Source organism: Rhinoraja longicauda, chromosome 1 (genome assembly GCF_053455715.1).
Source record: "Rhinoraja longicauda isolate Sanriku21f chromosome 1, sRhiLon1.1, whole genome shotgun sequence".
Lineage (NCBI taxonomy): Eukaryota > Metazoa > Chordata > Chondrichthyes > Rajiformes > Arhynchobatidae > Rhinoraja > Rhinoraja longicauda.
This window is the reverse complement of record NC_135953.1, coordinates 87596560-87611512: the sequence shown is the minus strand read 5'-3', so window position 1 is coordinate 87611512 and position 14953 is coordinate 87596560. Positions and strand designations below refer to the sequence as shown.

Here is a 14953-nt window from a genome sequence, read left to right as displayed (position 1 = left end):
ATAGGCCATCAGCTCCTCAAGCTTGTCCCACCATGCCCTGGGCCTCAACTACAATTCTGTGTCTACTCCCCATATCTCCCAATTCCTCAATCTTTCAAATGGTTATCCATCTCCACCTTAAATACTTCAAATGTTTGTTTGCTTGTTTTTTTAGTCATAACAGTACAGGTGAGGACTGCACATAGCTGCTCTGGGGAGACAGAGGAACAACTGCGGGACTGCTTGGAGTCAGTAGACTGGGCAATGTTCAAGGACTCGGCCACAGTCGTTACAGACTTCATAAGGAAATGTGTGGAGGACAGTGTTCCTACAAATACCTTCCGAGAGGTTTCCTAGCCAGAAGCCTTGGATGAACCAGGAGGTCTGCACTCTTCTGAGGACCAGAACCAGGGCATTCAGGTCTGGTGACGCAGAGGTCTATAAGAAGTCCAGATACAACCTTGACAAGGCCATCAAAAAGGCCAAAAGGGAGCCGCTCAAAGCTGGAGGATGGGGCGGATGTTCAGCAACTGTGGCAGAGCTTGAAGGCCATCAACTCTGACAAAGCAAAATCAGGAGGCAGCTCAAGTGAAGGCAAAGCATCACTCCCTGATGAGCTCAATGAGTACTGCACACGCTTTGATAGGGAGAACACTGATGTGTCTTCCTGAGCCCCCATGGTATCAGGGCCGGATTAACAAAGTAGCAAAAGTAGCATTTGCTATGGGCCCCGCGCTTTCGAGGGCCCCGCGCTAAATGCTTGAAATCGGCATCCCACTGAGGGACGCTGTGTTCCACACCCCAAATGCAGCATTTTTAATGTGTTGGCGGGACTGCACAGACCAATGGGCAGCTGGCGCGTCACCGCCCCGCTCCGCCGGTGGTGGCCGCCCGGGCCGGGAGGCGGGTTGCTGCGCGGCTTCCGTTGGGGGCTCCCGGAGGTCGCAACAAGGTGTGGTGGTGGTCAGCGAGGTCTTGAAATCCCAGGTTTGGATGTGTGGGTTTGGGCAGACTCGGTGTGGAGTTTGGCCGAAATGCCGCGGGGAAAAGCTCAGCGGGTCAGAAAGAGAAACAGAGTTAATGTCTCGAGTTGGCGCCGGTCGTGATTTGGGTGATTCCCAAATCACTTTAAGTCGGACGGTGGAGCATTGTGACTCTTTGTGTAAAGGTCGGAAGGTGGTTTCTAAAGTACAAGTGGGGATCTCTGCAGAGTATGGGAAGTAAATACATCGCGCCCTTACATTGGGTGGCGATCGCAGTGAGGCCAAGTGCAGCCAGCACCTGCTCCATGTGTATGGTGGCGCTGGAGACAACAAGGGCAGCTCTCTCGGTAATGGTGGCGCCGGCTGCACACCATGTTCCCATTGGGGCGGCTCCGCCCCCTAGTGGCCAGCGTCTCCCTCTCTTGCGAGCCGGGCTCGCCCGCTGCAACCCCGGGCTCCACCGGCATCGTGTGCAGGTTTGCTGGGGACGCTGCCTTAGTCTGTGGGTTCTGGGGAGGGGAAAGGAATCGGGGGGCCCGGCGGCTTCCCGCCCACCCACCCACCCACCCACCCAACCAACCAACCAAACATGCCCTCCAGGCAGCAGAGTGCAGCTTGGTTTGCCGGCTGCCGCGGGGAACCTGCGTTTGGTGTCGGGGAATGGCTCGGTTTCGGACTGTTTTTTGTGGATTTTTTTTAAGATTTAGATTTTTAGATTTAGAGATACAGCGCAGAAACAGGCCCTTTGGGCCACCGGGTCCGCGCCGCCCAGCGTTCCCCGCACATTAACACTATTCTACACCCACTAGGGACAATTTTTACATTTGCCCAGCCAATTAACCTACAAACCTGTACGTCTCTGGCATGTGGGAGGAAACCGAAGATCTCGGAGAAAACCCACGCAGGTCACGGGGAGAACGTACAAAGTCCATACAATACAGTATCCATAGTCAGGATCGAACCTGAGTCTCCAGCGCTGCATTCGCTGTAAGGCAGCAACCCTACCACTGCGCCACCGTGCCGCCCTTGGATGAATTGCCGCGGGTTTGGGCTGTTTGAGTGGATTGTGGCTCGCTGCATGACTTAGAGGCACTGATTTAATGTTGCTCCCTCAGAGGGAGCGGCATTCAGTCGGTGCTTCCGGGTCACGCAGCGGGTTGCAGTCCACGTGGATTGCTTGAACCTGCGGGAATTCGTCCAATCCACGGGGAGCGGTCAGGGACTGGGTGATTCTTTGACGCTGGTCGCGGGTTCCCCATTGACCGTCCGGTTTGGTTCCACGCGGCAGCCGGTGGACCGAGCCGGACTCTGCTGTCTTGGAGGGCATGTTTGGTTGATTGGTTGGGTGGGCGGGAAGTCGCCGGGTTTTTTTATTCCTTTCCCCTCCCCAGAGCTTGCAGGCTGGGGCAGCATCCTTGGTAAACCTGCACACAATGCCGGTGGAGTTTGTGGTTGGGGCGGGTGGGCCCGGCTCGCGGGAGAGGGAGGCGCCGGCCATCGCCGGCCTGGCTGCTCCGATGGGAACATGGTGTGCAGCTGGCGTTGTTGACACTGGGAGAGCTGCCCTTGGTGTCTCAACTGTCATTGTATGTATTGAGCGGGCGCTGGCCACACTCGCTCGCTCGCACTGGGGTCGCCGCCCAATGCAGGGGCGTGACGTGTTTCCTGCCCATACTCTGCAGAAATCCCTGGGAAATGTCTGGGCCTGATGGTGTACCTGGCCGCATTCTTAAAAGCTGCGCAGACCTGCTAGCTTGAGACTTTGCATGATATCTTCAGCCATTATCTACTAAAATCCAAGGTCCTTACCTGCATTAAAAGGACATCCATAATACCCAAGACGATCAAGGTGACATGCCTCGATGACTACCGACCAATGATGCTGACGTCCATGGTGATGAAGTGCTTTCAGAGGTTGGTTATGACACATATCAAATCTTACCTTAGAAAGGACCTAAACCCACTAACATTTACCTACTTCCCCCAACTGATCAACAGGGGATGCGATCTCATTGGCTCTCCATTCTGCACTGGATCACTTGGACAATAAGAATAGGTATGTCAGGCAGTTGTTTATTAACTACAGCTCCATGTTCAACACTATCTTCCCCTCTAAAATTACGATCAACTCAGGGAACTGGGACTCTGCTCACCCCATGCGGGCTACAGTCAGTACAAATTGGCAACAAGACATCTTGGTATCCATCAACACATGAGCCCCTTAAGGCTGTGTCCCCTGCTCCACTCTCTCTGTACTCCTGGCTGTGTATACATATGCCAATGCCATGTTTAATATTCTCCAACAAAACCACCATTGCTCGCCGAGTAATAGATAATGATGAATCAGAATACAGGAGGGAGATTGATAATCTGATTGAATGGTGCCAGAACAACAATCCTGCTCGCAATGTTAGCAAGATCAAGGAACTTATTGTTGATTTCAGGAAGGGAAAGTCAAAGACCCATGATGCTAACTTCATCAATACGACAGTGGTGGAGAGAGTCAACAGCTTTAAGTTCCTGGTCATTCATATCGCCGAAGATCGCACAGAGAGCTCATCGATGCCTCTACTTCCTCAGAAGATTGAGGAGATTCAGATTGTTGCAGAATACTCTCTCAAACATCTTCAGGTATATGTTAGAGAGCATGCTGGACTGGTTAATGAAGGGACTCGACCCGACACGTCACCCATTCCTTCTCTCCAGGCATGCTGCCTGTCCCGCTGAGTTACTCCAGCTTTTTGTGTCTATCTTTGGTTGCTTCATGGCCTGGTTCGGTGACTTAAACACCCAGGAACAAAGAAAGCTGCAGAAAGTGGTGGACATTGCCCAGTTCATCACGGGTGCTGACCTCCCCACCACTGAAGAGATCTGCAGGTATTGCTGCCTCAACGAAGGCAGCTAATAAGCTAATATTATCAAAAACCCACACCATCCTGGCTATGCACTCACCTCAATACTTTCTATCTAAAAGGTACAGGAGCATGAGAACTGTGACCTCCAGATTCAAGAAATGCTTCTTCCCAGCGACCGTCAGGCTCTTGAACACTGTATAACACTGACCCTAACCTTACCTCGACAACCATGATCCACAATGGACTTTGTTTTGGTTGCACTACATACTTTGGTTTTGCACTATTATGGTAGGTGAATCCCCGTGAATAATCTCACTCACCAACTATGACCCAAGTATTATTGATTATTAATATTTGTATCACTGGTTATTGTATATTTATTTGTAGTTAATGCAATAATGGGCCTGCAAAGCTGCAGTAAGTAAGAACTGTATTGTTCTGTAGCTGGTACACTTGACAACTAAACACCCTTGACTCTTGTGTGTATTTTCTCCAAACTATATTTGCTACTAGACCAAGTTGGGCCCAAACCTCTCCTGCATTGGTGCAGCAACCTCTCCCCCCCCCCCCCCACCCTCCCCCTCCCCCTTCCCTCTCATCCCCTCCCCCCCTAACCCCCTCCCTCCTCCTCCCCTCCCTCCATTCCCCTCCCCTCCCCCTTCCCCTCCCCCCTTCACCTCCCCCCTTCCCCATCCCCACCCCCCTTCCCCTCCCCCCCACTCCATCCCCCTCAACCACCCCTATCCTCCCTCCTCCCCCCCATCCCTCCCTAGGAGATAGATTTAAACTTTAAAATGTGAATAACTTAAAAAATATAACACCGATTTCAATGAAACTTCTTCCATTAGCACCAAAGGGACGACGGTGAGTAAAATGGGGCTAAAATTGTCGTGCTATCGTGTACTGTTTTGGCTGTAGTTCAGGAACAAACAAACAAACAAACGAGGGTTTTAGTGCATAGATGTTATCCCCGTGAATAATCTCACTCACCAACTATGACCCAAGCTGAAGACCAATCTTCAGAGTACCATACTAACTTAAAATAAAGCCACGTCGAGATGAGATTGTCTCATGACGCAGCAGTGATCTCTGCCCAGAACTGGAATTTACAGGGAAACAAAAACCATGTCTTTAAGATGTGCAAAGACATGTCAGACTGACCAGCCTCCATGCTGTTTGATCACGGTAAGCAAAATCTTCATTGTGAGTAATCATTGAACCGATATATAAATAGTGTTAGTGAGCGGGAAATTTAGTTCAAAATGATCTCTTCATGATGTTCAGGAAGTCATACTTGGACTTCTTAGATGATACAGGATCACCAGTCTTAAATGCCACAGTGGCACAGCGAGCTGTAGAGCTGCTGTCTTACAGCAGCAGAGACCTGGGTTTGTTCTTGACTAGGAGCTGTCTGTGCTCAGTTTATGCGTTCTTCCTGTGACCGCGTGGGTTTCCTTTGGATACTCTGGTTTCCTCCCACATTTCAAAGACGTACAGGTTTGTAGGTTAATCGGCTTCTGTAAATTGCCCCTAGTATGTAGGATGCAAAAGTGGAATAACATAGAACTAGTGTATTGGTGATTGGTGGTTAGTGTGGATTTATTGGACCACAGGGGCTGTTTACATTATGTATCCCTAAACTAATCTAAACTCAGGTCAAGTCCTCAGCAGATTGCAAGTCTCCTGGTTGGAGAAGATAGAGTCATAGAGTCATATGGCGTGGAAACAGGCCCTTTGGTCCAACTTGCCCACATTGACCAACATGTCCCATCTACACTAGTCCCACCTGACTGCATTTGGCCCATATCCCTCGAAACCTGTCCTAACCATGTACTTGTCTAAATGTTTCCGTAATGTTGCAATAGTACCTGGCTCAACTACTTCCTCCGGCAGCTCGTTCCATACACCTAGCACCCTTTCTGAAAAGAAGTTACCCCTCAAGTTCCTATTAAATCTTTCTCCTATCACCGTAAACCTATGTCTTCTGCTTCTCAATTCTCTTACTCTGGGCAAGAGACTCTGCAATTAACCAATCTATTTCTCTCATGTGTAAGAAGGAACTGTAGATGCTGGTTTACCTCTCATGATTTTGTACACCTCATCCTCCTGAGCTCCAAGGATGAAAGTCTTAGCCTGCTCAACCTCTCCTCTGCACCCTTTCCAGTTTGTCAACATCCTTCCTATAACATGGAGCCCAAAACTGAACACAATATTCTAAATGTGGCCTCACCAATGTCTTACACAACTGCAACATGATCTCCCAGCTTCTATACTCAATACTCTGACTGATGAACGGTAATGTGTGAAATCTGTTTGTAGGTACTCACGCATCCATACTTTTCTTCATGACAACTGTTGACAACTGTTGCGTATTCATTCAGTGTTACCAGATCTCCTCAAATGCACTGAATCTGCTAATAATTATATATCCGTGAAGCACAATTTCCCATTTTAAAGGCATATTTTATTGTTTTTTAAATCACATACATATATTTTCTACATACATAGTAGCTTTAAAATCTTGAGTGCTTTATTTCCTGTCCAGCCTTGATTTTAAAAGACAGGTCCTATCCTGGAGCTAGACCTTGAGGATCGTCTTCCTAAGCACTGCTGCTGAGTTCAGACACTTATCTCATCCTTTGCAACCTAACAAAGTCGATCACAAACAGTACAAAATAACAAGCAACCATCGGAGTTTGTTTAAAATCAAACCTGACACAAAGTTATCACATCAGATTCCAGTTGTGACTGTAGCTGACCTCATCATAATGGTGCGGTCTCAGAGAGAAATCTTATTGCACCGGTGTTACATGAAAATATCTGGACATATGAACATATTCTGAGTTAGAACGACAAATGGTATTGAGAAGTCTCATTAAAATATTTTTGAACATTATTTTTTATACAAAATCCTCTTCCCCAAACAAAACATACGTTTTTTTTTGTAAACCCCTTTCCGGATTCGGAAAGATATGCAAACCATCCCAATAGAGCTGTCACGTCCAGTTATTACTTTTCCCCTTTGCAGTCTTCCACAAACAAGAAATTGTGAAAGTCACCTCACCATCAACAAGGATATGGCAGTCATTAAATAATCATCCTTTATTTAATTAACTGGACAACCAACTGCTTTGCTTTCACAGTCAGTTGATCAGATATTCATACCAAGCTTAGAAAGGCAATATCTGGTGTTGGAAGGTTCTTTATTCAAATTTGTCATTTTTGATAGTTTGCCCCCTCTCCCCATCATTGTTGGTTAAAGGTTATGGACATCTCATTTCAACCATTCAGGGTATGGCTTGTTCTGGGACAAAATAGCATTGCCATTCCCTCTCCCAACCCCAAATTACCCCACTCCCTTCATTTATGATGGGACTCACTAACACTCCACATTGACTGGAAAGCAGGGCGATGCTGCTGTTCGAGTGATTCAGCAACTCAAAATGCAGGAGCTCTGCCTGTCAATTAGTCACACTTATACAAGCCCCTCCTTTTCCAAAAAAGTGAAAATACAAAGCCACGAGGGGAAGAGACGTACATTCTGCTGTAGATGATCATTGTAAAAATGATTGGTGAATGATTGACAGCTCTAGGAAACTTTACAGTAGCCCCTCCTTTAGTTAGTAGACTCAGCCAATGCTTCACGTACCTTCGGAAAAAGAAGCATTCTATGTACTCTTAGATTTTGTGCCAACAGCTATATAGGAGGCATCTTTGTTATATGTCTGCATGACAGAAGCCTCAGGGAGGACACATGCAAGGATGCTGCATTTTTGTTAATTCTGAACTTTTAACTTTGTAACCGTAGAAGTTTGGACATTACTTTCCATAAACGGATTATTCCACCCAGACAGTCTCGGAGAAACTTCCTGAAGTGAACCGTCTGCAAACATCTCTGCAGGAAATCAGAAAGGAATTTTTCATTTATATCCTGTCATGCCACTGATTTTATAAGATAAGCCATTAGCAAGAATACAAAGACTGAGTGTACCTCAGCATAGTGGTTAACAATGGTCTGCTACAACATTCGGCAATAAACCTCATGAGATAAAATATACATTATCCTATGCTTTGCAAGAAAATGTTGTGCATGGAATTTGAGCTGAAGAATTAAGACCCCTTCGTACTTGACATAACTTGACATAAAATAGAATACAATTGAGATTCAACAACCTTATTGTAAACTACAAATATCACTGTCCATGTCTTCTATACTAATTAGAAACTTTTCATATTCAGTCTATCAGCCATATTTAGAAAGGTAAACCTCAGGAAAACTAGAATTTACAGTACCTCATTATTAGATACATTAAACAAATTGGACACAGCTGTAAGCCCCTCCTTACCCAATAGAGCAATCGGCTCGGCTCTACAATGGAAACAGGCCAATGATTCAATGGGATGCTTGGCTTTTGGGTCCTCCTCAATTCAATGATTGCTGTTCTTATTACAATGCAACATGGACTATTTATTTTCACTTGATATGAAGGCTGATTATGTGTGACAACGTGCAATCAATCTGTCCTAGTGAGATGGGACAGACAAAGGAATGTTGTGGAAGTTTTGACTATCTTACAGCAGATCGTTTGTCTGGCATGCTCCATCACTGTCATGTTGGTGTTGGCAAATTATCAAGCTACTACACAAAAATGTCGTTGGTGTAGTTAAGATGTTAATTAAATTAAATTCCTTAACTGCCACTTAAAACAAAGGACATTGTGTTATTTTTTTCTCTCTGCTGTATGTCATGGTTTGCTATGCACAAATTGGTTGCTTATTTTTATTCAAAGGCCCAAAGCAAAATCCCAAACGATTCCTAGATCAGGTGCCAGAAATTTGGATTGGTTATAATTCAGCTTGGATTCCACGTTGTTCTTGAAACTAGGCAAAGGCATTCATTCTTCTGCAATCTTGAACCGGGCATGAGAATCAGGTCGCCTATCTTACACTGGCTTTTCCATCTTAGTGTTTCATTTCACTACACATTTATGTGTATGTGACAAATAAACGACTATTGACTATTGAGAAAGGTAATCTGGAAGAGCACTGCTAATATATTCCATTAAATGCCAGGAATGCACCCCACTGATATTAATAACTGCCATCTAAAAACTGGGGTTAGGTTGATTTTTTGTAGCAACAGCAATAAATCAACTCGCACGTAACCCATAGAAGATTAATCATAAAATTAATTATTAAAGATAGAGTATTAACTAAAAGCTGTATACATTATACTTATGTGTCCTTCTTTTGATAAGACAACACGTTGGAATACGTCATGAAACGATGCTTCAAGCAGCAGGGCTGTGGAGCTGAATCAATCAGAGGCAATTATCTCAAGTAATCTTGCTATTTCACTGTACTGCTTACAAACATGGGAATTATATTATTAATGCAAATTAAAAACTATATTGCATTTGAATTTAAAACTGCAGAGATAAATATTGCCGGCATTATGGTGAAATGTGGTGAGCAAGTAGTAATGTTTGGTACCATTGAGTTAGATGAGATGGATTCAATCAACATCCTATATCTGAACCTTGCCATGTATAGAAAGCCAGCAATTCTTTATATGTGAAGTGGAATTTCCCAGCCTTGTGAAGAGACAGTGTTCTTTAAAATCTATAAATAAATAAATATTAATAAAATAAAAAAATAAAGTGCTGAGCTCTAAAATCTAGCTGTTAACCAGTACACAGGTCAGATCAGGCTTACTGAAAGTGGAATTGTTTAGGTGTTTAAAAAAAAAGAAAATAAATCCATGGAAAATGTCCCTAGGTGCTTATCAAAAGTGTAGTCAGATGAAAATGGAGAACATAATTGATCCAAAGAAAAGCATTAAGACAGATAACCAACAGAATGGTTAAAAAGTAAGGATTTAAAAGGCATCTTACAGAAATAGAGGCTTATGGAGGAATTTCTGGCACTTAAGGCCTGGACACCAAACGGTACAGCCTATGGTGGAAGCCCAAGATGCTCAAGTGTCCAGAATTTGTGACTACTGAGTTCTAGGAGCATTTTAGTTCTGCAGGAGGTTATATAACACAGTATTTATTGAACAGCAATATTGCTACAGTGAAATACAGGACTCTTTAAGAGATTCATCACTGGAGTAGATGTAGAATGGATGATGGCTCCAGCATTGCCCATATACGCATCTGGTGTCAGAGGTTCACCTCAAAAAAATTGAGCAATGCAGCTTTGTGAGATGAAGTGAAAAAAATTGATGTGCTTCAGGTCTTTTAGTTCTACAAACATAATTCTAAAATATAACATGCTGGCAACTTGTAAGGCTAACTGTTCTCTGCTATTTTTATTGGGAACAGCATCCATGGAAGAAGAGAATAGTTTTATTCTCCTTCATATTGCCATCCTTCCAATGCCCCAATGCCTACAGCACCCATTCTCTTCATATAATGTGGGCTTTGTGAATTATTGCATTAAATGTATGTCTTTTGAATACGAGCTGTTAATGTGCATGATATTGCTTCTGCAGTCAAATACTACCAGGACTTGAATGTGACCACATTCTGACTACTGGGTTGATAGAGGGGTCCCATTGTTCACCAAGGCTTTAGCTTCAACATGGAGACTTTGTATCCTTCAAAGTGCCAATTCATATCATCCCATCACTGCAAAGATAACAAATGAAGTTTGAAAACAATGTTATGCTCACTTAAAGCAGAGGAGTGCTTCAGAGGTGTCTAAAGACGGGCCCCATCCCAAAATGGCACCTATCCATTTTCTCCAGAGATGCTAACCTGCTGAGTTATTCCAGCAGTTTGTGTCTATCTTGAGCACTGCGGACTGCCCTGCCTGCTGTGGCCAAAATCCACGTGGAGGATTGGAAAGGGCTTGTTGATGACAGACAGTAGTTCTTGCACCAGAATTTGTTGACCCATTTGAACTTGTATTTCTTAACAGAATCACATTAAACCATTGACACACTATAGACTAGTTGGGGATTGGGGAGGTGGAGAGATGGATAGAAGTGCAAAAATAATAGGTTCCCCAGTAGAATTAAATAATTGATAGAGCAAAAATGTACATATTGCAAGAGAAGAAAAATATACTTCATGATTATATATTATGAATTGGCTTCTAAGATATCTACCTCAGGAATGCAAACCTGTCAATCCCAACTATTTTGTTATCGGGGAGATGGGTACATTGAGCAGACCATTACATAAATTGGGAAATGCAGGGTATCATGTTATTTAAATTAAAATTGTGATTAGATTTAGATCATATTTTCCACTAGTGTAGTCTTGCTACCCCCCTCCCCATCACCAAGTTTGGATTAAAACTTTGAATCAGCACTGAAGGTCAGAAACTAGATCTGACCTAACTCTTGGTAAGGCTCTATGCCAACAATGCAGCCTCAAAAAATTAGACACTGTCCTCAAAATGGCAACACAAATGGTATGCTCTCTATTTTTAAACTTCAAATGTTAAACTAACCTGAAATTATGTTCATTGAACAGGTATTTGCCCAGGTACATTAATTTCTAGAATATTCCCTGTTGGTTTCACAGCTTCAGGTATCTATATGTTTTTGTCTTTAGGCAAAGCAAACTTTGCTGATAACCTGCAATATGTTCCAAGAACTTTAGATACTCAATATGGCAATCAGCACTTTTTGTTGAAGCTATTTCTTTGCCATTATGCAAGCAACTCAACCTGTCCAGGGCTGTGTCGTTTCCCATTGTGCCGTTTCAATCATGATTTAACCTGAATTTGTACATTTCTATCTAAAATCATCTCACTGGGATTGTAAATCACATGCTATTTTTTGGTACAGTTTGCATCACTGAAGCCCTGAATGTTTGTCTGTCTCCAATATTTTGCCTGCCAGTTAAAGCTTTTGATTTAACTTCAAGTAGACATTTGATTCTTGTTAATGCAAGTTATAGCAATTCAAAATAACTCCATGTTTACTTGTGAACAGAGAAGACTAATTATGAGACCATGCAGATTCAGCATTTAAGGGGATTAAGAGTACAGCAACATTATTTCAGGTCCTGACTGTATACATTATGTATCACATTAGAGTCTACAATACATCTAGGTATAACTATTTCCTTCCATTTACTGTAATATATTTGGAAGTTTGATCATGCACAACTACAGGCAAATGCAACTAAAGACTGTGCAGCCATCTACGGCAAGGTGTGCAATCGTTTTATATGTGCATGTTTTTCATTTTAGTGGTTAAGACTTACTGCCTTCTCAAACCAGAAATATGCATGTAGCAAAAGGCAGAAATTGTGTAGATCTCTCAATCAGAGCACAATTCTCACTGAGTTTGCTAATCCCACTCCAATGCAATCATTTTCAATGATATGCCATTTTATCTGATCAGCAACATCATGTGTTGTATATGTTTCCTTGTTGAAATCTATTAAAGGGCATTCAATTTAGTTTTGGATAAATGACAGATTGTGGCAACCACGACCACAACCACAACCACCATTCTAATGACACTTTAAAGACATTATAATCTATGAAAAATGGTACAATGATAACAATTATTTTAAAATTACATGTATTTGGCAAACATGGACTGCAGCCAAGTTGGGGCTGGCAAAGTATAGTCCCTTTAACCATTCAAAGATGGCAGTAATATATCAAAACAAAAATAAACACTACAGTTTATTATCTGTGCATGACCTTATTCCACATGCATCAATCAACTTTTAATTAGAGAGAAATCAGGGTTTTTTTTCAGACTGCAATGGCATTCAATGCTCAGATGACTAATAGAATTGCATTTCCTGCCATCTTGTCAAAACTATCCTGTCACATGAGATCTGAGATCCCAAGTTTAATCTTTTGGTATGCATGTGGATATTTATAAGCAATATATTCTACAAGGTGTTTATAGTAAGCATATACAAAAAGATTGAGAGTAGGGACACATATTGCAACTTTAAAGAGACAAAAGTGCATTTAGTTTTAACTATAATGCTGTATCGTTTCTGCTCCCCTGCTTGTTCAAAGCCAGTTCCATGGGGAGCTAATTTATGACCACATATTTACATACTGTGAAATGATGCTGCTCGATACTCTTAATGAACGTCAGCTTCATTGAAATGAGACATAAGCAAAGCATTTTGACATTGTATTTTAGCATCAGTACTTCCACGTTCATTTTTTAATAGTTCATTTCCAGAGAGGCGCACCGAGTATTTAGTACTTGCATCATTTTCTAAAGAAGAAGTGGCTCCGCAGGCAGGCGGTTAGTCACCTGCAACAAAGGGGTCCTGCTGAAGTTTCCAGGCTGCTGTCGGTGTCCGATGCGATGGTCTGATCCGTTGACATGGACGAGATGTCGTTTACTGATGAGGATGGAGGAAGGCTGTCACTGCTATTCACTGCTGCACCTGTGCTAAGAAAATTAACAGTAGAGCCATAAAATCCGGGAACACAGTTCCACGAGGGATAAATTCTTGACATGATCATGAAATGACATGAGCATTCACACGACACAGCCAAATATATAAAATTCATCTAATATTTATGCTCTCTAACAGTAGTATGGATTTGTGACGTTGACCTTTACACGTTCAGTGCTAATCAACCGTTGGCCGGTTCAAATTTACACTGACTCTGAATCGTGGCATCGAAGTCCGAGCGCAGTTGTAGAATTACTGCCTTACAGCGCCAAAGACCCGGGTTCCTTCCTGACGATGGGTGCTGTCTGTACGGAGTTTGTACGTTCTCCCTGTGACCTCGTGGGTTTTCCCCGGTTGCTCCGGTTTCCTCGCACATTCCAAAGACATGCAGGTTTGTAGGTTAATTGGCTTCAGTAAATTGTACTTTGCATTTAGTATGCAGGATAGTGCTAGTGTATGTTGGTTGGAATGGGCTCAGTGGGCCGAAGGGCCTGTTTCCATGCAGTATCTCTAAACTCTAAAGTCTAGTCAAGCAGAAACCTACTTTTTAAAAAAACATGGAGTCATTAGAAGCTGTAGGTGCCGGAATCATGGGCAAAAAAAAACTACTGGAGGAACTCAGTAAGTCAGACAGCTTCTGTGGAGGGAATGGACAGGCGACATTTCAGGTTGGGACACTTCTTCAGATTGATGGGGTGGGGGGAAGAATGCGGGAAAAGAGGCCAAGGGGTGGGGCAAATTCTGGCAAGTGAAGTGAGGGAGGATGATTGACAGATGGGTGGAGTGGTGGAGTATCAAAGGCGAGAGATGAAAAGAGACAAAACATTGTCAGATAAGGAAAGAGGAGGTGGATTGAAATGTAAAGCCAGAGGGACGGAGGGGTATTGGTGGAAAGGGGGTGGGGTTTGGTGGAGGGAAAAAAGTGGGGATAAAAGGGAAATCTGGGACTTAGGGCCATGAAGAGATACAGTGTGGAAACAGGCCCTTCGACCCACCAAGTTCATGCCACCAATTGATCACCCACTACAGTGGTTCTATCCTAGACACCTGGGACAATTTACAAAAGCCAATGGACCAACAAACTGGCATTTCTTTGGAGTGTGGGAGGAAACAGGAGCACCCGGAGAAAACCCACACAGTCACAGGAAGAACTTACAAGCTGCATATGAACAGCACCGATAGTCAGGATCGAACCCAGCTCTCGTGCTGTAAGGCAGCAACTCTACCTGCCCCCGAGTGTACGAAGAAAAAAGACCAGCATACAGGTGGGGGAGTTGGAGATGCACTAAAAGATAGATGCTCATTTACACACTGTCTTCACCATTGTCTTTGGTTTGATATGCATTGTGTTAACACATTGTTGTTTCAACACCAGTGGTCTGTCTAGTGGGATCAGACACCCTGCAGCATTTATGAACATAAGAAATAGAAGTTGAGGTCAGCCATCCACCCTTTCATGCCTGCTCCACTATTCAATTAAAGTTTTAACTTCAGTGCATTATCCTGCAGTAACTCCATACATATGCAAAATCTATCATTTTCTATCTTGAATATGTAGGAAGGAACTGCAGACGCTGGTTTATACCAAAGATAGACACAAGTGCTGGAGTAACTCAGCGGGACAGGCAGCATTTCTGGACCTAACCCTAACCCTTTTTCTCCAGAGATGGTGCCTGACCCTCTAAGCTACTCCAGCACTTGGTGTCCATCTGCTTGAATATACTCAATAACTGAACATCCA

General features: G+C 43.5%; 1 protein-coding gene across 7 annotated transcripts in view; it reads right to left on the bottom strand.

Moving 5' to 3' along the window:
- Nucleotides 1–6259: 6259 nt before the first annotated feature.
- The window catches only part of mapk10 (mitogen-activated protein kinase 10), a 187533-nt gene continuing 178839 nt past the window's right edge, over nt 6260–14953 (bottom strand). For 6 of the 7 annotated variants that reach the window (XM_078401921.1, XM_078401923.1, XM_078401926.1 and 3 more), the window contains exon 13: nt 6260–13200. In XM_078401921.1, the coding sequence (XP_078258047.1) occupies nt 13061–13200 (140 nt within the window). In that variant the 3' untranslated portion in view covers nt 6260–13060. Of the gene's footprint in view, nt 13206–14953 lie in introns of all 7 variants that reach the window. The other variant, XM_078401935.1, reaches the window with a different exon arrangement.